Source organism: Carex rostrata, chromosome 9 (assembly GCF_964058835.1).
Source record: "Carex rostrata chromosome 9, lpCarRost1.2, whole genome shotgun sequence".
NCBI lineage: Eukaryota > Viridiplantae > Streptophyta > Magnoliopsida > Poales > Cyperaceae > Carex > Carex rostrata.
In genome coordinates, this window is record NC_135926.1 from 2,554,350 (window position 1) to 2,576,690 (window position 22,341).

The following is a 22,341-nucleotide window of genomic DNA, read 5'->3' on the forward strand; positions in this document are numbered from 1 at the left end:
TCCAAAGAAGAAAAAAAAAGGAGGATATTTAGAAATAATGAACATGTCTATTTAAAATTAGAGTGTATATTGGTCAATTTAATTTTTGAAATAATTAAATAAAATATTAAATAATTAAATGGGCAAAGAAGAAATGATGTTTAATTTGAATGGGTATATTAAATATTGTAGTGTTGTAATGAGAAAATTAACTATTTTGAAAGTTAAGATGGAAAAAAAAAAAAAAAAAGTTAAGATGGGCACACTAGAAATTTTCCTATCTCCGCCGCTGAGTCAGGCTGTCAGCGTGGCTGCCAAGTTCCATAGGTAGCGAATCAGAAGAAAAGAAAAAAACGAGGCGAGGAAGGTGGAAAAACCCGACTTCCCGAGTCCCGAGGCAAGCATCTGAACCCCCGAATAAAAAGCAGACCTCTCAGTCCTAGGCAAGGGTATCTAGAATTTAGAGTCGAGATGCTGGTTCAATTGCCTCGCCTAACTGGTGCGCTGAGAGGTCATTACGACATCGACGAGGCCTATCTTCGCCGCAAAACCCTCCTCCAAAACCTCAAATCGAGAAGGTTTCAGATTATTTTTTTTAATCTGCGGTTCTGGTACCTGTAGCAACTAACACTGTACCTGTTTGGCTTAGTATCGCTGCGAAAATGGGACTTTCCTGTCTTGCTTATCTGTCTCTGTGTTCAATTATGCACCAGTTATATTGAATTTGTACATAGCAGCCCTTTTTTTAAGTAGGTCATTGCCTACTATACATACCAGACTTGACTGTCTTGTAGTGTTTAGCTGGACCGGCTGCAATAATGATTGCGGCTGTGATTTGTACATAAGGAAACATTATAGCTTCATAACAGGAGCATTTAGTGATGGCCATTATATTTTCATGCATTCTGAGAATAGTAGTTTTGTGCACATTTTCCCAGGTCAACTGATGATTCAGAACTTGCCAAGAAATTGGTGCCTAATTGGGAAGAAGGTAAACATCACCATTCTAAATAGAATCAATCAATTTAGTTTTTTCGTTGATTTTTTGGGTGATATGACTGACCCAACGGGCTGCAGGCTTGGTATATTGCTTATACAACTGTAATTGTATGGTCTGAGGTTTGCTACCGTATATTGGTACAGGTGTATCAATACTACCTAGCCTGATTAAAATGATATCTGTAATACGGTTACACAATCAAGGATGAAATAAATATTTGGATTGAATTCTCTCTCTCTCTACCTATCTCTGTTTTCAATATCCCCTTACCCATAACTCTAAACTTGTTTAGGTTTCCAGAATCCTTTTTTATTCTGTAATCCCAATTTGATGTTTATATCTTGGCAGCTTCGAGTGATGTGAGACAAGCATATAGGCAATTTCTCGGAGCCTTGGTTGAATTAAACAGTGAGATGGTCTCGGAGGAGTTTCGCCAGGTTGCAAAAGCAATGTACGATTTATTTAGCAGCGTAGATGCTAGACATGATGAGATTAGGGTCATATCTCCTGAAAAGAGGTATAGTATTTTTCCTATATTATCATGGTTGAAGTGCTAAAAATTGATTGCAATCTTGTATGGTGGTAATATACCAGTCAGACCAGAAACTTAAAGTTCTAAGTAGTGACATATAGGCTGGGTTGATCTTGGGCTGGTAGCAAGCTTATTTAATGTTAGCATTTGAACTTAATGACTGGGGCATAGTGCTAATGTGTGTACAAGACCTGAATCTTGCAGTCGTTCATCCTTGGCAGTATAATTATTGCTTATTTTCACCAAAATCAAACGGTGTGCAAGTGCTACTGACCAGTATTGTAGTAATTATTGAGTCTTCCTTTTGGAAGATGCATCCTCTCTCCTATGGCTCCTCTTGTCTCTATGCACCCGTGCATCAGTGAATGTCTTGTGTGCGCATGCATTTGGACGGATTATATTTATTTATGCAGTCATTATTAGGTCCGAGATGCAGAGGCTTGTTGGATATCGCATCTCAGATGCCAGTATACTGAAGGTAGCTTCCTTAGCCCACAAATTGTCCTCCCTCCAGCACATGGAAAATGAGGAACGACCGGCGTCAATCGTTACTAGTGGGTCCCAAGATAGCTCCTTCGAATTTGGCTCTGACTTGAATTTTAACATCCCTTCTCGATTCCTTGTTGATGTTCCGATAGAAGAAGATGATGATAAATTTCAAATGGGGCTATATGATGATCAGCCTATGCTGCAGAATTATTATACAACTGATAAGAGGGGCTCTGTGAATCTTAGGTGGCTGAAAGAGGCTTGTGACAGGATAGCTGGAGGTGGAGGCTCGCAGTTGTCAGGTGATGACCTGGCAATGGCCTTGTCAAGGGTTCTACTTTTGAACAAACAAGGGGATGAGGTAAACCCAAAAAATCACTTCTTAGTTATGCCTATGACTCTTTTCCTCGAAAAAAAGAAAGAAAAAATTATTCCTATGATTCGATATCCTTGCAATTTGTCAAAATTGAATAGTTGGTTGGACATGTTATGGAGATGATGTATAGAAGGTTCCTTGATATTGTAAAAAGGCAGATTTGGTGGATAGCCGAGGGTAATTTCTTACCTTGGTAACAAAATAACTGTAATTTAGTTTACAAGTTATAACAACTTGTACAAGCTTTTCTTTTGTAGATAGCAGGTGATTTGTTGGACTTGGTTGGTGACAGTGCTTTTGATATGGTGCAAGATATTTTGTCGGTAAGAACAGTAGAGCATGCCATTTACTATCTTATTTTGCTTTATCATTTCCTTTTTTTTTTCAGAATCAATTTTACGTACTAATTTTTTTTTTATTTTTTATTTGTTTGGTAGCACCGAAAGGAACTTGTCAGTACAATCCAGCATGGGTTACATATACTGAAAACTAAGAACACAACTTCCAGTGGCCAATCTAAGATGCCGAGCTATGGTACCCAGGTAGACATTTGATTCTTGTGTATGTCTGAACTGTTATTGAGCTAGGATCCAATAAAATATCTGTTTGATAGGTAACGATACAAACAGAATCCGCCAAACAAGTTGACAAGCTCAGAAGGAAAGAAGAGAAGCGCAACAAAAGGGGTGCAGAAAATGGTGCCACTGATGAGTTAGCTGTGGCTGACAGCTTTACCTCCCTACTCTTAGCAAGTGAGAGAAAACAACCATTTGATGATGTGATTGGAACTGGAGACCAGAATTCACTTTCAATAACTGCACTTCCTAAAGGAACAAGTAGGTCAAACTATCCTGGCTACGAAGAGGTTAAGATACCTGCAACTCTAACATCTGCAATGGGACCTAATGAGAAGCTGGTAACTTCTATGAGTGCCTTTCATTAAAAAAAAGAGTCATCTTTTTTCTCTAAATTTACTTGCTTGTGCCTTTGACTCTTTGGTTGCTGTTTTTGTATTATTAGATTGAGATAAAGGAGTTGGATGAATTTGCACAAGCTGCTTTCCATGGTTACAAAACTCTCAACCGCATCCAAAGCCGCATTTATCATGCCACTTATAACACAAATGAGAATATCCTGGTACTAGACTACTCTTTTGCATTATTTGTATTTCATTTACTTTTGTGAAGGAGTATGGATGTTTTTTTTTGGCACTGATTGATTTGGTGAACAAAATTCCAGGTTTGTGCCCCTACTGGTGCTGGTAAAACGAACATCGCAATGATTGCAATTCTTCATGAGGTAATATGATTTAGAATTTGTTTCGAACTGTAAAGAAATTGTTTTGCCCCTTATTGTTTTATTCAAGACTTGTAGGCCACAATTATACTCTCGCACATGTTGCCGTTATCTCTAAAGCTAAGTTATTATGAGGAATACCTGAGCTGATAATATCATGGAATTTGCAGATTAAGCAACACTTTAGGGAAGGCATATTGCATAAAAATGAATTCAAGATAGTATATGTAGCTCCAATGAAGGTGCAAATTTTTTTTTAATCTTTTTCAATATTCTATCTTGTTTGTTTTAAGAGGTATGATTTTTTTGCATTGTAATCTTGTAAGATATGCTCATTACTAGGCTTTAGCAGCAGAGGTGACAGCTACATTTGGCCGTCGTCTTGGACCGTTAAACCTCTTGGTGAGAGAACTCACTGGTGATATGCAACTATCGAGGAAAGAGCTGGAAGAAACCCAGATGATAGTCACAACTCCCGAGAAGTGGGATGTGATTACTCGCAAGAGCAGTGACATGTCTTTGTCGATGCTGGTCAAGCTTTTAATCATTGATGAAGTACACTTACTCAATGATGAGAGAGGCCCTGTAATTGAGGCACTTGTTGCCCGGACTCTTCGCCAAGTAAGCTCTCTTATGTATGTCGCTGCATGTAAGTTATTCTCTCTTGTTCTTTTGGAGCAAGAAATAATATAAACTAGGGCCTCATGTACACTGCAAAAGAATAATTTGAGGGAACAATGTTACTGGATAATAGAAGGTAGAATGTGCTATTGGATAAAAGGAACAGATAAAAAAAAAGGCACACTGGCCATTTTGTAAATGCCTTTGCTATCTAGCAAAGTTGTTTCCTACTTTGTAAGGCAATTTTTCGATTGATTTTCCACCTCTGATGTGACTCTTAAATAGAGTTTGATTGTCAGGAAAATATATATTTCTTTGTATTGCACATGTGTTTTAATAGAAGTAACCACATTTCCTCCTTTCTTCAGATTGAAACTTTTGTTAATGCAAAATGTATTGATCACCTCTTTGGAATATAGTTTTGCAAATTATTTTTTGTGAAGTATTTTATTGCACCTCTTTTGCAGGTTGAATCGACCCAATCCATGATACGAATTGTTGGCCTGTCTGCTACCTTACCAAATTATCTGGATGTATGTATTTATTTTTAATTACCACCTTATTTCTTACCATGCTACTTTGGTCCTATTGTATTTTAACTTCTATTTAATATATTTAACAGGTTGCACAGTTTCTGAGGGTCAATCCAAGTACTGGCCTGTTCTTCTTCGACTCAAGTTACCGCCCAGTCCCTCTGGCACAGCAATACATTGGAATCAGTGAGAGGGACTATGCGAAAAGGCTTGATCTCTTCAACAGAGTATGCTATGACAAGGTGGTGGAATCAATTAAACAAGGCCACCAAGCCATGGTGTTTGTGCATTCTCGCAAGGACACAGGAAAAACTGCTAGAACATTAATTGATTTGGCCGCTAATGCTGAGCAGCTAGAGCTCTTCATGAACAATGATCATCCGAAGTTCTCTCTAATGAAGGTTGAATACTTGCACATTTTATTTTACACTTTTGCATTTTTTTCTCAAGATTTTAATTTTTGTGCACAAATCCTGAGACCCTTTCAGTGTCAGTCAGTAGTCAGGACACTCATCCAATTTCCATTTGATCCACCATCCCAGGTTTATAATCGGTGGTATAACTAGATCTAGCTTTGAGTTACAGTGTTCAGTAATCTTTGTTTAGCATGCTGTCAATATTGGGGATTAAAATTTTTACCTTAAGATACTATGTTATGGATATAGGCTATCAGTCATCATGAGTTGGAATTGTCATTGCTTCAGAGAAATCTCAGGCGTTAGATTTATAGGGAAATATTCTTAAAATGATAAGATTGTATTATCTTTAGTCTAAGTTTTGTTCCTACTTTTAGTATTGCCATGTTGCAGATCTTATGAGGAACAAACAATTGGGATTAAGAAGCAATTGACATATATATCATGATAAATTATCATTTCAATTTTAGAATGCCTTGCATGCAGGTTGTTTTGAGATTCTCTTTGAATTAATCATCTTTTCCAATTCTCAATGTTATTCACTTACAGATACCCAGAAACATATGCTAAAATATTAAAATGCTTTGCTAATCTCCAATATTGATCCAAAGACATAAGGAAGCAATTTATGCACCTTTAACTTCTAAGGTTACTTCACAACATACCCACCAAATAAGACCATGATTCTGACCGTTGTGCCCCAGCAATTTGTGTTGATGATATGGACAATCATCTAGTTTTAAGCTTTTGCTCCACTTCTAAACCTAGAATATTAATTGCATGTAAAATGCAAGAAGACCTACTCGTCATATTTTTGCTATCTAGTCTAGAAGGGATTATGCACAACATGATTTAAATAAGGGGATTGTTTTGGGAGCGGTTTTTGGTTTTTTGTATATGACAGAAAGGGCACCTTTGCGAAATTAGACCTGATTCTTTTTTTTTTTAACTTCTCCCTGTAACTGATTCTCAAAGCTTTTTCTTGCTCTTTTTTTTAAAAAAATTTTTTTTACCAGAAAGAAGTTTCAAGATCAAGAAATCGAGAGGTGGCGGAGTTCTTTGAGGCTGGGTTTGGAATTCACCATGCAGGCATGCTTCGTTCAGACAGAGGATTGACAGAGCGTATGTTCTCTGATGGCCTTTTAAAGGTCCTTGTGTGTACTGCTACACTGGCGTGGGGTGTGAATCTACCAGCACACACTGTTGTTATAAAGGGTACGCAAATCTATGATCCCAAGGCTGGTGGATGGCGAGATTTGGGAATGCTTGATGTGATGCAGGTACAAATAGAATGTAAAAGTTGCTCAATTTCTTCTTCTGAAAATCGTTATGTATCGTGTTACCATGGAAGCTAATATTTATACTCTCCTCTGTCAATTTCTTCAAAATATTCTAAACCTCCCTTCCTTTTGTGGAGGAGAGAGACAGTATTAGGGGGTCCTGTAGGCCTCTTTTGAAGATGAAAAGGGAACAACACAGTTGTAGAGAGGATCTTATTCTATTAGGAATGCGCTTCCTAGCTTTGCTGGGGATTGTGTTTGATGTGAAAAAAAGTTTATTCATTAATTTTGAATTGTATCTAATTCTGATATCCTTTTCTGAAGATCTTTGGACGTGCTGGAAGGCCACAGTTTGACAAAAGTGGGGAGGGAATAATAATCACAACTCATGACAAGTTGGCATATTATCTAAGGTTGTTGACTAGTCAACTTCCTATTGAAAGCCAGTTTGTTGAAATGTTGAAAGATAATTTGAATGCTGAGGTGGCACTTGGGACTGTAACAAATATAAAGGAGGCATGTGCGTGGCTTGGTTATACATATTTATTTATAAGGATGAAATCGAATCCCTTGGTCTATGGCATAGCTTGGGAGGAGGTCATAGCTGATCCTTCTCTAGGTGCTAAACAAAGATCTTTTATAGTTGATGCTGCACGAGCTCTAGACAAAGCAAAAATGATGCGGTATGATGAGAAAAGTGGCAACTTTTACTGTACTGAGCTCGGTCGAATTGCTAGTCACTATTATCTCAGGTACTCTAGCGTGGAGATGTATAATGAGATGCTCAGGCGGCACATGAACGAAAGCGAGGTGATCAACATGGTGGCGCACTCGTCAGAGTTTGAGAACATTGCTGTGAGGGAAGAGGAGCAGGATGAGCTCGAGAATTTGTTGAGATCGTCTTGTCCCATTGAGGTCAAAGGTGGCATGGTGGAGAAATACGGGAAAATTTCAATTCTCATTCAGGTTCTTCACTTTTCCAATATGTTATGTCAGCTTAATAGAGTTATAACATATTTGTGTATATTAATAGAAAATGCAACCATATTGTTTATTTGCTAGGTGTTTATCTCGAGGGGTTCAATTGACAGCTTCTCTCTAATCTCTGATGCATCCTACATAAGCGCAAACCTGGGTCGCATCATGCGTGCACTGTTTGAGGTTTGCTTGCGAAGGGGGTGGTGTGAGATGTCTTCATTGCTCTTGGACTACTGCAAAGCCGTGGACCGGCAAATATGGCCCCATCAGCATCCTCTCAGGCAGTTTGACCAGGATCTCTCACCTCAGGTCTGTTTTAGTGTAAATAAATATATTTCTTTTAAGGAGAAGCTCTTCCTCAGCACCTGGGTTAGGTAGATTAAAGAAGTGAACCTTGTGATATGAAAACCATGTTACTATTAATTACAGCTATACGCCAACAGTTTTGATATTTTACTGAGTGCAATTTGAAAGTCTGCACAATTATGATAAGACTGCGATGGTTTTATTATTATTATTTTTTTTATGGTCTGTCCACATGCCCCCTGAAACCTTAACAATATATGCATATATATGAAATCAGATAATAAGAAAGATTGAAGAGAGAGGAGCTGATCTCGACCGGCTGTATGACATGGAGGAGAAAGATATCGGTGCCTTGGTTCGTTATAGTCCTGGAGGAAAATTGATCAAACAGTACCTTAGTTACTTCCCTTATGTCAACCTATCTTGTTCCGTCAGCCCCATCACTCGCACTGTGCTCAAGGTATGCCTTGGTTCTTAATTTTTATTTTGTTAGTTATATCTGATATGTGAGCATCAATTGAGATCTCCCCGAAGTATTTAGTAAACAAAAGGTAAAGATGGCAATTCACAAAACTCAAGCAAGCATTATTGTAATCAGTTTTCAGTGTTGCACTTAAATAATTGAAGATTGTCTAATATCTTTACAATACTTAATCTTTCTTGTTTCCTTCTCATAAAAATAAAATTTAATTTTTTACAAGTCTTCAATACATAAGCTCAGCTTTTTACAGTGGTTAAATTAGCATTTGCTTTAATAAATTTTTTGTTTGTAGGTGGATTTACATATGACTCCGGAATTTGTATGGAAGGACCGCCACCATGGTACCTCCCTACGATGGTGGATATTTGTTGAAGATTCTGAAAACGATCATATTTACCACAATGAACTGTTCACCTTAACAAAGAAGATGGCAAATGGGGTGCCACAGAAGGTCTCTTTCACCGTGCCTATTTTTGAGCCACATCCACCTCAGTATTACATACGTGCTATTTCAGATTCTTGGCTACAGGCTGAGTCACTCTTCACTGTCTCCTTTAACAATCTGACCTTGCCAGAGGTGATCATAGCCTCTTTTAGTTTTTGTGATGATTGTTAGAAACTTATTAAATAGTGACTTGTGTAGTTCCAGTGTATTTAATATGTTTTATATGATTTCAGACTCAAATATCACATACTGAGCTCTTGGATTTGAAGCCTCTTCCTTTAAGTGCCCTTGGCAATGAAAATTATGAATCTTTGTACAGATTCTCCCATTTCAATCCTATCCAGACTCAGGTTTGTCAGTAGTAGTTACTTCTTGTTAGTAATATTTTTTTTGCATTCGAAGAAATTTTCGTTGGCTTTTGGAACGATATTGATGATCTCTCTCTCTTCCCCATTATGAGGGGGCATGATTTTATTAGAACTTTAGAAGGCACATCAGGAATTTATAGATAAGTTAATTTTTCTTTTTCTCTTGTAAATTGATGTCAGGCTTTTCATGTTCTGTACCACACAAATACCAATGTCCTACTTGGAGCTCCTACAGGAAGTGGTAAAACCATATCTGCTGAGCTGGCAATGCTTCATCTTTTCAGCACACAACCTGACATGAAGGTGGTGTACATTGCTCCTTTGAAAGCCATTGTTCGGGAAAGAATGAATGACTGGAGACAACGGCTTGTGTCTCAACTGGGGAAGAAAATGGTTGAGATGACAGGTGACTTTACTCCTGACATGATGGCACTATTGTCGGCAGACATCATAATTTCTACACCTGAAAAATGGGACGGTATTAGCCGGAATTGGCACAGCCGAAGCTATGTCATGAAAGTCGGGCTTATGATCCTCGATGAGATTCACCTTTTGGGTGCTGATCGTGGTCCTATTCTTGAGGTAACCCTTTAATATTAGGAATTTTTATATATGCATGTATATTCCGAAAATCACTTCTTCCATAAGTGCCCTTCATGTCAAATTGGTTTGTCGAGTACAGCTATCTGTTGTGCACCGATCAGTAAATGTGCTGAGAGCACATTGTGCATTGGTCGTTGTGCAAAACTGCAAATTAATAATAACATTTTGTTTGATCTACTTTTGTAGGGATGTTTAAGACTGCTTATGCAAAAATCAATATAGAAAAATGTAAGACAACTAACAAACTCAGTTCCTCATTTGGTGTGAATTTTATGATTAACGTTACAGGTGATTGTGTCTAGAATGAGATATATTTCTTCACAAACAGAACGAGTGATACGTTTTGTGGGGCTTTCAACAGCTTTAGCCAATGCGCGGGACTTGGCAGATTGGCTGGGTGTTGAAGATCAAGGTCTATTTAATTTCAAGCCCAGTGTGAGGCCTGTGCCTCTTGAAGTCCACATTCAGGTATGTAACAAAATGGTTTTATTCAATTTGAAACTCAATGCATGTTTTTTTATTTTTTGTGTGTGTGAATATAGGGATATCCTGGAAAATTCTACTGCCCCAGAATGAATAGCATGAATAAACCAGCATATGCAGCAATATGTACCCACTCCCCTGCAAAACCAGTTCTTATTTTTGTCTCATCGCGCCGACAGACTAGGCTTACTGCACTTGATCTTATACAGGTTTTATTTTGAATCTGATCTTTCTTTGAATACCTAGGCTAATCTAATTTGTATAATCTTAAGCTTTCTTTTATCCTCAATTGTACCCATTAAAAACCAATCGACCAAAATTGGACCAATTGGTAATAAATTGGGTATTGGCTCTACACCAGGTGCATCCTGAATTGTTTTCTATGATCTTTATTTTGGTGGTAGTATGCATCAAAGAATAACCGGAGGCTCTTGACATCCAAATTTGGCAAAGAAAAGTTACATGCTGTTTTACTTTACGAAAGAAATTGACATACCCATGAAAAAGCCACCAAAATTTGGCCTATTGGTACCAAAGTGGTTATTGGTTCAATACCAGGTGTGTATTGGATTCTTATATCTCGATCTTCATTTTGGTGGTTGTGCATGTCAATAAAATCTGAGGCATTAACGTCCTACTTAAAAAGCAAAGAATCACATATTGTTATATTATACAAAATACTATTGCATCTTTTCAATTCTCTCTATATTGTTTTGTAGCTCGCAGCCTCAGATGAAAAACCAAGGCAATTTTTAAACATATCTGAGAACACTCTTGACATGGTTCTTTCTCAAGTGAAAGATAGTAATTTAAGGCACACCCTTCAATTTGGGATTGGGCTCCATCATGCAGGGTTGAATGATAAAGATAGGTCGTTGGTTGAAGAACTCTTTGCAAACAACAAGATCCAGGTTCTATGTTATTAAATTTTCCACTAGGCATGTCTCTTACATTATGATACCCACAATATTTACCGTTCTTCACTACTGTATATACCACAGATACTAGTATGCACAAGCACGTTGGCATGGGGTGTGAACCTTCCTGCTCACCTGGTGATTATTAAGGTGAAAAGAACCACCAAACTGTTCTTATTGAGCCATTCAACCTGTTCTAAAAAAAGAGTAATTTCTTAAATTTAATAATGTTTTCAGGGAACTGAGTTCTTTGATGGGAAGACGAAGAGATATGTAGATTTTCCTATTACAGATATTTTGCAGATGATGGGGCGTGCGGGTCGTCCACAGTTCGACCAGCATGGTAAAGCTGTTATTCTTGTACATGAACCGAAAAAGAGCTTCTATAAGAAGGTTGGTACATTTTATTGATAAACTCAAACAATGAACTCGAAAATTTTATTGATTTACTTGCCCTTCTATATATTGAATTACAGTTCCTTTATGAACCCTTCCCAGTCGAGAGTAGTCTGAGGGAGTGCTTGCAAAATCACATAAATGCAGAGATAGTTTCTGGTACTATTAGCCATAAGGAAGATGCTGTCCATTATCTCACTTGGACCTATTTGTTTCGTCGCCTGGTATGAATTTTATGATTATTCTCTCTCATGATTAGTATTGTGCAATGCTCCGAATGGAGTTATAAATATAATGTTGGTAGTTCCTGATAAATAATTTGTTCTTCAACAGGTTGCAAATCCATCTTATTATGATTTAGAAAATACCGAAGCTCACTCTGTGAACTTGTACCTCTCAAGGTACCTCACTTGCACCATGGACTCCAAAGAAAAAACATTACACTTTTATGTAGATGCATTTTATATATTTGCTAAGAAAATCATTTATCACAACAATTAGATTAGTAGAAACTACATTTGAAGACCTAGAAGACAGTGGATGCATAAAAGTGGAAGAAAATTTAGTGAAGTCTTTGATGCTTGGTTCAATTGCGTCACAATACTATCTTAGTTACCGAACTGTGTCTATGTTTGGCTCAAAAATCGGCTCAAATACATCCCTTGAAGTAAGTACAGCCCAATTTTTAAACAATACGTATTTCCGCTCTATTTTGGCAATTTTTTCAATTAAACTCATGAATGCTGTAGGTTTTCTTGGATATCCTTTCTCTTGCCTCAGAATTTGATGAGCTACCTGTTCGGCACAATGAGGTGAATTCTGCGTTCATATCTTAGTTATTATTTAGATAGACCCTTGATTCCACTATAACATTGTTTCTTTTACTGTTATTTTTAGATCTTGATGCTCTCAATATCTAACTGCTGATAAATGTAATCTCAGGAAAATTACAACAAAAATTTATCTGAAAAGGTGCCATTGAAGGTTGATGAGCACCACCTAGATGATCCCCATGTTAAAGCAAATTTGCTCTTTCAGGTACCTATGGTTAATTATTATCATCCCCGTCGTCATCATTGTCACTATCACTATCATTATTAATTATATCAATTATTATTGTGTTGTTGTTGTTGTTGTTATTGTACAAGTATCACTATCATTACATTATTGTTATTATCATAATCATCATCGTCGTCATATAAATATCATTTCTATTTGGGGGTGGTGTCGGGGCTCTAGTTTATTTAGGCAATGCTTGTACTGATGTGTTTTTTTTTTTTTTTGTTAGGCACACTTCTCTAGGGCTGAACTACCGATCACAGACTATGTGACAGACTTGAAATCTGTTTTGGATCAAAGTATTCGAATTATACAAGCTATGATTGACATATGTGCCAACAGTGGGTGGCTCATGAGCACTTTGACTTGTATGCGTCTCTTACAAATGATTATGCAGGTACACAACTCTTTTTGTTTTTCTTTTTACAAATGATTATGCTCACCGAAATCTTTTGATAGCGAAATGTAGTTATCCATATGAGACTATATTTAGTGTTAAAGATTTATAGTTTTATATCAGTGGCAACTAAGATATAATGAATTATGTGATGAAAATGAAATAACAATAGTAATTAAGTATAATTTTTTTATACAGACTGTTGTATTGTCAGTATGTATGCTTTCATTTTGAATTTGGTTAATTTGTTGGTTATATTTGCAGAACTGTAACAGTTGATTGTTTTCCTTTTTATATGCTGAATTTTGCTTTTGGTAATATATAGATCAGTTATATGTGTTATTTTTTATTTTTATTTTTATATATATTTTCCAGGGAATCTGGTTTGAGAGAGATTCACCCCTTTGGATGTTACCGTCTATGAATAGCGATCTCCTATCTCAGCTAAATAAATCTGGAATTTTTACAGTACCAGAGATGTTCAATCAATCATATGAAAATTTACAATGGCTGCTTAGGCCCCACCAATTGTTTGACTTGTATAAAGTACGTACTCTATTACACTAATATCCATTTCCAATACTTGGGTGCTTGATAATCATTTTTCTTCTCCTCAATTTTGCCCTTATTGAAGTTTAAATGTTTTGTAGGAACTACAATACTTCCCGCAAATACAAGTTAAGCTCTTCCTTCAGAAGAGAGAAACTGGAGTGTCAAAGTCTACAATTCTGAAAATTAAATTGGAAAATACAAATATCAGGAAGTCTGGATCAAGATCATTTTCCCCAAGATACCCCAAGGTGAGATTTTTCTTTAGTAATTCTGATGAAATTAAAATAGATTTTACTTTTTGGAATATAAACAACTCCTGGAAATTCCTAAAAATAGCCGTCAAATCATTTTTAAGTACCATTTAACTCAATTTATAGTACATTAATCTGCTATTAAACTTTGATTTGCTAGAGCTTCTTGGTTCAATATATGTTTTGTAGCCTTGTTGACTCAACACATGTTATTCGACTATTGCTTTTTTATTTTTTTCAATTGTCATTCTTGGACCTCTTTAAACACTCGCATGCCTTCAATCATGGCAATTTACTTCTTGGGGTTTATTTTGCCTGTACCTGTTATTATGTGAGATGATATAATAAGAAGGGTAAATTTTGGGAACTGAACTTCAATTTGCAATTTGTTCCTTGACCCCCCCCCCCCCCTCCCTCCTCCAAAGACTATTGGAATGCTGACATCACTATCCATGTCAGAAAAAACAAATGTTTCTAGTAAAATGCAAGTATCTCGAAAGGTTCTCCAATGTGAGCAAAAAACGGTCTGCATCAGCAAGAATGGTGAAGCATGTATTTCTAGATGCAGAGATTACTAATTGTCATAGTGATATATATAGGAGACAACGCAAGTTTAGCAAAGACGAACAAAAAATTGAGGGCCAATTGGTGCCGAGTTAAAGAATATGTTATAGTTTACATTCTATATTTGTTTGGTTCTTTTGAGTTTTCAGGTAAAAGATGAAGCTTGGTGGTTGGTTTTGGGTAATGTTGCGAATTCAGAATTATATGCTCTGAAAAGGATAAGTTTCACTGGCCGCTTAGTTACTCAAATGGAATTACCAAAAACTCCTTTTGACCTTCAGGTCAGGATATCTCTTTTTCATGGTGCTTCCATTTTTCTAGTTTTTGAAATGAGATGGACTAATGTATCGCGCCCATATTTTGTGATTTCAAGGCCCAAACAGCTGATCCGAACCGCTTAACATGATCACCATATTAAAATGTGCTTGGAGACCAAATTTTACATTTTTTCGGAACTTTTTACTATTTTTTTTAGACAAGTAAAAAATTGCTGTTTTTGTATTGTCTAGAATTTTCTGAAAACAAACTATTTTGTACCTATCTAAAAAATTAATAATATTTTTCCAAAATATGTAAAATTTGGTCTCCAAATACATTTTAATTGGAAGATCATGTTAAGTGGTCCGGATCGGCTGTTTGGACCTTGAAATCACAATAAATGGGCATGAATTAAAACATGGAGTTAATTCGCGATGTACATAATCCCATCTCTTTTGAAATTGTCTCACTTGTACTGTTAATTATTATTTTTGGATATTACTACAGATTTTTTATTATCTGAAATTTCTCCTGTTACAAATAGTGACTGATTACTGCCAATTAGTACCCTGAATACTTAACAAGGCAAGAAGACAGATAAACAACTGAAAAAAAAATGGCCGAAGTCATGTTCTGATTCTCTCCTTATTTTATTTTATTTTTTTTGCTCCAGGAAACAAAACTGATACTAGTGTCAGATTGCTACCTAGGATTTGAGCAGGAGCATTCCCTCCCGAAAATCAACTGATATTGTTTGCTTGTCAGTTTGAAACCAATTTGAAGAAACGCAACAATACCTACTGTTGTAGAATTTCGATTTTGGTGACACGAGATTGAGAACAGATGACTATGATCTTTGGTTGATGAGAGCAAAATGGTAATTTGTACAATCAACAGAGATTGACACCAGTACCAAACTGGGGATGTAGAATATATGATCCTACAGCATACATCTAAAATACACTTTTTTTTTTTGCAAGGTTAACGGACTAGTCCACCAACAATTGTATTAAAATAAATAATTCTGTACAACACCTCTGACTAGTTTCTTATTGCAATTTCTCGATATAGTACCCAAGACAGCTAACATAACACAGAATAATCCTGCAAAATTCCTCGTCAGGCATCTTGCTTCTCAAGGATACACCTAGAGGACAATATACCATTGTTGTATTTGAAAGCTCTTGTCATGTACGAGCGCCGTCACATCCTTGCTCTTGTTGGGAGAATAGTTTTATATTTTTCTCTTGCTATAACTCTCAGTACCCTGCTGACCACGTCGTGTGCGATGACAATTTGGCATTTGGTCTCATTGTAGTTCTGTTTGTCCACCAGGTGTCTTATATGTTGAATAAACGTCTTATCATGTGCCTATTTTTCATACAAATATATTATTTGCACTGTTATTTTGTATGGTGTTGTGTTAAATAGAACTTAGTTGAGCATTTAGAACTCGCTGTTTTCCATTGAAAATTGTTTGATTTTTTTTCATTGAAAAAGGATCTTAAATTTAATATACTCTACTAAACAGAGCAATGAACCTTAAAGATTTCATCAAGCTTTGGACAGTCAGATTTAGATGAATATTCGAAATGTAAATTGATGAGAAATTCAGCTTAAAAATGGAGTTCAGCTCGAAAAATGGGGCCTTTCTTTTTGGACAACCTTCACAGAAGCTATGAAATCGTGAGAGGGAATCGAATTCTTGATCTTCGGATAACCAACAATCTTAGAACTTTCTTCCAGTCAACTGTGCTACCTTTCATTTGAAAAATGGGGCCTTTCATTCACTCAAATTTGATGTTCTTGCTAAGGTTTCGCAGAATATGTGAACGTTCTTTTGATGTGAATAACGAAACCATTAAAAAAAATTCGTTGCAGATATTTAAAAGAGATTCAGTGCAAACCCCTCGACTATGCGATCCTGAACAAAAAGTCCCGTTTCAGCAGAAAAGAAGAAGAAGAAGAAGAAGAAGTCCCTTCGGGCCTGTTCGGCAAGACATGGAATAAGAGAAGAAAAGAGGATTATAGAATTAGGAATTGATAACTCTTCTGCTCTATTCCACAAGTGTTCGGTGCACCATCAATAGGAATAGTTCCACTTTTTTTCATTAAAATATTATAATTGTAAGAAATGTCCATTATAACCTTTTGTTGAGTTTTAACCACAGCACTATATCGTGTTGAACTTCTATTTAGCTTGAGGTAAATGATTATAATTTTAAAACAAAATGGAACAAATAAAAATGGAAGTGCATGGTGTAATTCTACAATAAATAGCAGCAAAACATAGATGAATTGACACATGTAAAACAAATAATGTAATTTATTTACATGGAACAATGCATTAGAATATCTTAATTTATTTATCACAAGCAAAGAGTTTATTTGACGGATACTAAATTTTTAGTGTCCAGCACTTTCGGTACAGTCACTGGTATGAGTCCAATGATGATGGTATATTGTTCCCAAGTTATTTGCTGAATAAAGAAGCAACTAAAATGTTTGAGGAATCACGCAAGCATAATCAACAATCAAGTGCATAATTAATGAATCAAATACACCAAATATATGCAGAGCACAAACCCACCAGTGGCATTGGTTTGCTATTTTCATGGTTTCCAATAATGCTGCTAGATTGGGGCATGTAATTTTTTTTCCCCACAGAATGCTCCCTGGGCTATGCACACAGTGATGAATTTAAGCTAAAAGCAAATTAGAGATGAAGTTTAGAAAGTCCAATGCAAGGTGAAAAGATATAAAGAGCAGCGAAATAAGTGAAAATTACCCTCTGGCACAATGTTCTGAAAACCAAATTAAAATCCTGAATACCATATCTCGGAACCTCTAGTAAGCTTTAAATAAGATTTTAAGCCAATGCCGATTCATGAAGATAAAAATACCAAGAAGCTTTTCAGTCTGATACCCAATAACCTCCTTGGACTTGCGATTTAAGTAGACCAAACTGTCAATGGAGATTTTAACAAACACATCCATAAAATGCAAAAGGGGAAGCTAAGATAGAAGAAGAAGACCTAGTAAGAGAGATCTCATTTGAAAGGTAAATTCACATCTATTGAGCTTGTAGTTTTCATTTATCAAATCTCCTGGCAGATTGTCGAAAAATTTGATCGGAGTAAAATGGAGAAAGTATTTGTTCCTCCTCTGGAACTGTGCAGGAAGAAGAAGTGGAGAGATGAGTGAATGAATATTAAATTAAAAAATATGGGAGAAGGGGTTGCCACATCAGCGAAATAAGGGTAAAATGAGTCATTTTGTATCGCTATTCCTCTCTAATTCTTAATTCCAGGTCCCCCTGGAATTGAAAAAGGTAGAAAAGTATCAATTCTCAATTCCCTATTCTAGCTCATTCCAGTTCTGTTCGGCTGGAATAGAACCTTAATTCCGTTCAATTCCTCTATTCTAATGCTGCCGAACAGGCCCGAAGGAAATTAAATGTTTTCGGAAAACAGGTATAGTCAACGTTTCAAGCTACCAATACAGTGCCTATAGGAAATGAATGTTCCAATTTGGGTCAAATTTCGTTCCTGGAATGCATTTTTTATTATTTTACACGCAAATTTAAAGAAAATTCAGTGAAATAAAAAGGTGGAGTTTTAATTGTCTTAAATTGAAAGGCAAAGAAAAAGTTGCCCAAGTTATTCGTGGGGCAATAAACCTCAGCCAGAATTGTTCATTTTGATCATAATTTTTCAGGTAATGTCAATTGTTTTGGACAATTTGGTGAATTGAAATTTTGGTGACTGATAGTTGGTTGTTTGGGTGATTAGTGTTTCACTTATTGAAAAAATTTAGTGAATTGAATAATTTTGATGAAATAGTATTTTGGTTGATAATGTTTCTCTATCATTATGAATTCAATTCTAATAAATAATATCATGAAATTCTGATCTATACAAGTACTCGGTTTTGCTTTGCACCAGTACACGAAGTGTACATTCCGCTATTGTTTTTCAGATTTCTGGTAATTTCTGCTAGTTTTTAAGAAGATAATTGTGTTGCGGTAATTCTAACTTTGATGATTTTGTAATTCCAACTTTAATGATTTTGGTGATCTGTTGGCAGTTTGATGTTTTGGACGTTTAGGAAGTTTGTGATTTGGTTGATATTGTTCGGCCACATTTGATATTAAGAAAACCAATTTTTTTTATTAATATATAAAAAAATTCAAATTTTACAATTTACACACGTATTCAACAAAATTTCAAAACTAACCAATCCGCTGAATAATTTAGCGGATTTCTATTTCCGTTGAATTATTCATCGGAAATGAGGTTTTTTTTTATTTTTCATTTTAATTAAATAACAGATGTTCTATTTTTTTATTTTTTTTCTATTGAAATCTTAGAAATATTTTTATATTTTTTTAGTAAATAGATGAAATATTATAGAAGAGTTTACTAGAAAGACTACGAGTCTGCGACTAATAATCCGGACCAACATTTTTCAGGCAAGATTTTTTACGACTGCAAAAAAAAATTAAAATATTTCTTGTGTGTTACTGAAAAAATAAAATAAGTTTTGGATCTGAGTTATTGATCCCGGTACAAATATCACTTCTAGGTAAATAAAGAAAATATTGTGGTTCTTCTAATAAATTCAAATTCTAAGGTACTCCATCTATTTTTCTAGAAGTGATTTTAGGAAAATATTAAATATATAAAATCACTTCTAGAGAAATATATGGAGCGGACCGCCTTAGAATTTGAATTTAAGAACAACGATATATTTTTTTAACTCAAAAGTGAATTTTGACCCTAGATCAATAACTCAGATTTTTTTTTTTTTTTAGTAACACACCAAGAAATATTTTTTATTTTTTTATAGCCACAAAAAATCCTGCCTGAAAAATGATGATCCCGATTATTTGTCGTGGTCTTTCTAGTAAATTCAATTCTATAGTATTCCATATATTTTCCAAGAAATATAAAATATATTTCTAATATTTCAATAGAAAAAATAAAAAAAATCAAAACATCTTCTATTTAATTAAAGGGCCCTGATAATTGCCCCCCACTCTCATCCCTCCATTATCCCCCCAATTTTATTTGTTCAATCTCGTCCACATTTCTCACGATCTACAAGGAATTTTGTGAATCTAAAACCACGAACGTCTTCTACGCAATTTTATCTTTCAAATGAGATCTATGATGACATACTTTCGAGCTCGTTGTCATACAAGTATTTATACCTCGTCATCTAAGTATTTATACCTAGTATTTTCCACATATGACACTGCTGACATTTAAAAATATTAATATCAAGTATTACAAGTATTTATACCTATGCACTGAAGTATTTATACCTATGTGGTCAACTATTTTTGTTAAAGAAAGGTTGACGAAGGGACGATTGGGGAAGGTTGATGCAGAGATGTAGGGTCCACGATTGGGGATAAATACTTACAAGTATAAATATAAATACTTGTACGATGAGGTATAAATACTTGTGTGACGATGAGCCCGAAAGTATGTCATTATGAATCTCATTTGAAAGATAAAATTGCGTAGAATACGTTCGTAGTTTTAGATTCGCAAAATTCCTCATAGATCGTGAGAAATGTGGACGACATTGAGAAAAGAAAAAAAAATCCACCTCTAAAAATGCGTATGATTTTTCTTCTCATGTAGTTTGAGTAGTCCCCCCTATAGTCATATCAAGTTAGACATGCAAGTATTAATATCTTAGTTTGCATGTATTAATTTATTATCTTCCAAGTATTTATATCTATGAATTTAATTAAACTTGGAAGACCACAGTGTTTTGAATAAATTTAATTAAATTAGTTAGTTAAGTTAGTTTATGAAAGTTAAAATCTGTTTAAGAGATGGGGGGATGATGGGGAGATGCGAGATCCACGATTGGGGATAAATACTTACAAGTATATGTATAAATACTTGCACGATGAGATATAATACTTCGATTTACTTCTTAATATCTTAATTTATTTCTTAATACCCCGTTTTGTTTCTTAATATACTTCGATTTATTACAAATCAATTGTTTTAAATAAACAAATTAATATATTTCGGTTTGAACTAAACAAACCGAACAGATTTATTTCCTCAATATAAGAATGGAGCTCTATATATTTCGATTTATTACAAATCAATTGTTTTAAATAAACAAATTAATATATTTCGGTTTGAACCGAACAGATTTATTTCCTCAATATAAGAATGGGTACTCTTACTTGGAGCTCTATATATTTCGGTTCGGTTGCAATGCTAATTCAGTTCGGTTCTATTTTTAAAACCGAATTATAACTTTGGTTTGCCTAGTTCGATTCGGTTTTAACCGAACCGAACCGATGAACACCCCTAATCATCGTAGCAGATTTATTTCCTCAATATAGAGCTCCAAGTAAGAGTACCCATCCAAGTTGAGTTCAGATTTAGTGAAGTAACTTAATTTTTGGGTTTTGGGTTCGGACCTTCCAATTCGAATACGTGATAATCTATCCGAAGTGGAGCGCACACATCCCGAAAGATGAATTCGAATCGCAAAGTAATCTCGAGGGACGGATTCGAATCGGACGGTCTCGATCCAAAATTCAAAAATTGAGTTACTTTAGGGGATCCGGACCCTCCATCTTGGTCCCTTGTCAAATTTAGGATGGTCCCAAGGGCATGGACAGTAGCATTGTAGCAATACATAAAATTGACAAAACCAACCAAGTAATAGTTTTATGGACAAGGTGGAGCTCTCAATGATATCACTTTCTATTGTGCACCGCAAGTTATAACAAATTCACATGGATCAAATTTCAAAACCAAAAGAGTAAGGAGTCATCAATTTTGTACGGTATGCGCCACGATTAAGCATCATGGTTCACTTGTTCAGACCTCGGTCAATTTACTAGTAAAGTGAAGACATGTGCTGGTCGGGTTGGATCATGTCGGACGAGGTGACCTGGAAATTAACTGTGACTGAACTGGTTTAAATTCTCATGTCCACACAACTGAAACCTGACCGGTGTGAAATTCAGATTCAGTCAAAGTACCTAATATGGTAGAATGAAATCTGTACGTTTATTAATACAAATTTCGGGTTTTTTTTAGCCTGCTTGATACATAGTAGTCTGCTTTTGCAAATTTGTGTAAACTTGAATTAAACGGTCTGGATCTAATTTGATCATATGAGGGGACAGACTTCCCATTGGCCAATTGGTAGCCGTAGGACAGTTTTTTGAAACAAATTATGAGTAGCTTGATCATGATTAATTATACCGTACCAGTATTAGCTTTTGTGTTTTTAAAACACCAGTATATATAATAAAATGCAAAATATCTTCTTAATCAGTAGAATAACTTTTTGAGTGAGTCTATGGTACTATGCATATTACGATTTGGCACCGTGCTACGGCTCTATATTCGAGTTTTCAAATTCTAACGGTCGATCCGAACCGTTCATCTTGTTCTCTATATTAATATGTGTTTGGAGACCAAATTTTACATTTTTTGAAATATTTTTACTATTTTTTTAGATTTATTGAAAATCACTGTTTTTGGATGGTCCAGAATTTTCAGATCAAGTAATTTTCTAAATATCTAAAAATATAGTAAAAATTTTTCAAAAAATGTAAAATTTGGTCTCCAAACACATATTAATATAGAGAACAAGATGAACGGTTCAGATCGACCGTTAGAATTTGAAAATTCGAATATAGAGCCGTAACACGGTGCCAAATTGTAATATGCATAGTACCATAGACTCACTCTAACTTTTTTATATACACTT

At 35.4% G+C, this 22,341-nt stretch overlaps 1 protein-coding gene across 2 annotated transcripts; it reads left to right on the forward strand.

Moving 5' to 3' along the window:
• The first annotated feature begins 317 nt into the window (after positions 1-317).
• On the forward strand, positions 318-15,654 carry LOC144559237 (U5 small nuclear ribonucleoprotein helicase). 2 transcript variants are annotated; one of them, XM_078308240.1, is made up of 36 exons: positions 323-386; positions 436-557; positions 918-970; positions 1,328-1,496; positions 1,935-2,361; positions 2,634-2,699; positions 2,814-2,918; positions 2,990-3,292; positions 3,397-3,513; positions 3,616-3,675; positions 3,843-3,914; positions 4,015-4,293; positions 4,761-4,826; positions 4,916-5,227; positions 6,259-6,522; positions 6,847-7,488; positions 7,585-7,809; positions 8,084-8,266; positions 8,580-8,864; positions 8,966-9,082; positions 9,281-9,682; positions 9,992-10,171; positions 10,246-10,395; positions 10,906-11,097; positions 11,188-11,253; positions 11,341-11,496; positions 11,580-11,723; positions 11,833-11,900; positions 12,001-12,166; positions 12,249-12,311; positions 12,442-12,537; positions 12,788-12,955; positions 13,331-13,501; positions 13,606-13,755; positions 14,472-14,603; positions 15,254-15,654. In XM_078308240.1, exons 2-36 carry the CDS (start codon positions 451-453, stop codon positions 15,326-15,328), a joined length of 6,231 nt encoding a protein of 2,076 aa, XP_078164366.1. In that variant the 5' UTR covers positions 323-386; positions 436-450; the 3' UTR covers positions 15,329-15,654. The 2 variants fall into 2 exon arrangements, with proteins under 2 accessions (XP_078164365.1, XP_078164366.1); XM_078308239.1 differs by having other exon boundaries at positions 318-557.
• Positions 15,655-22,341: the final 6,687 nt, after the last annotated feature.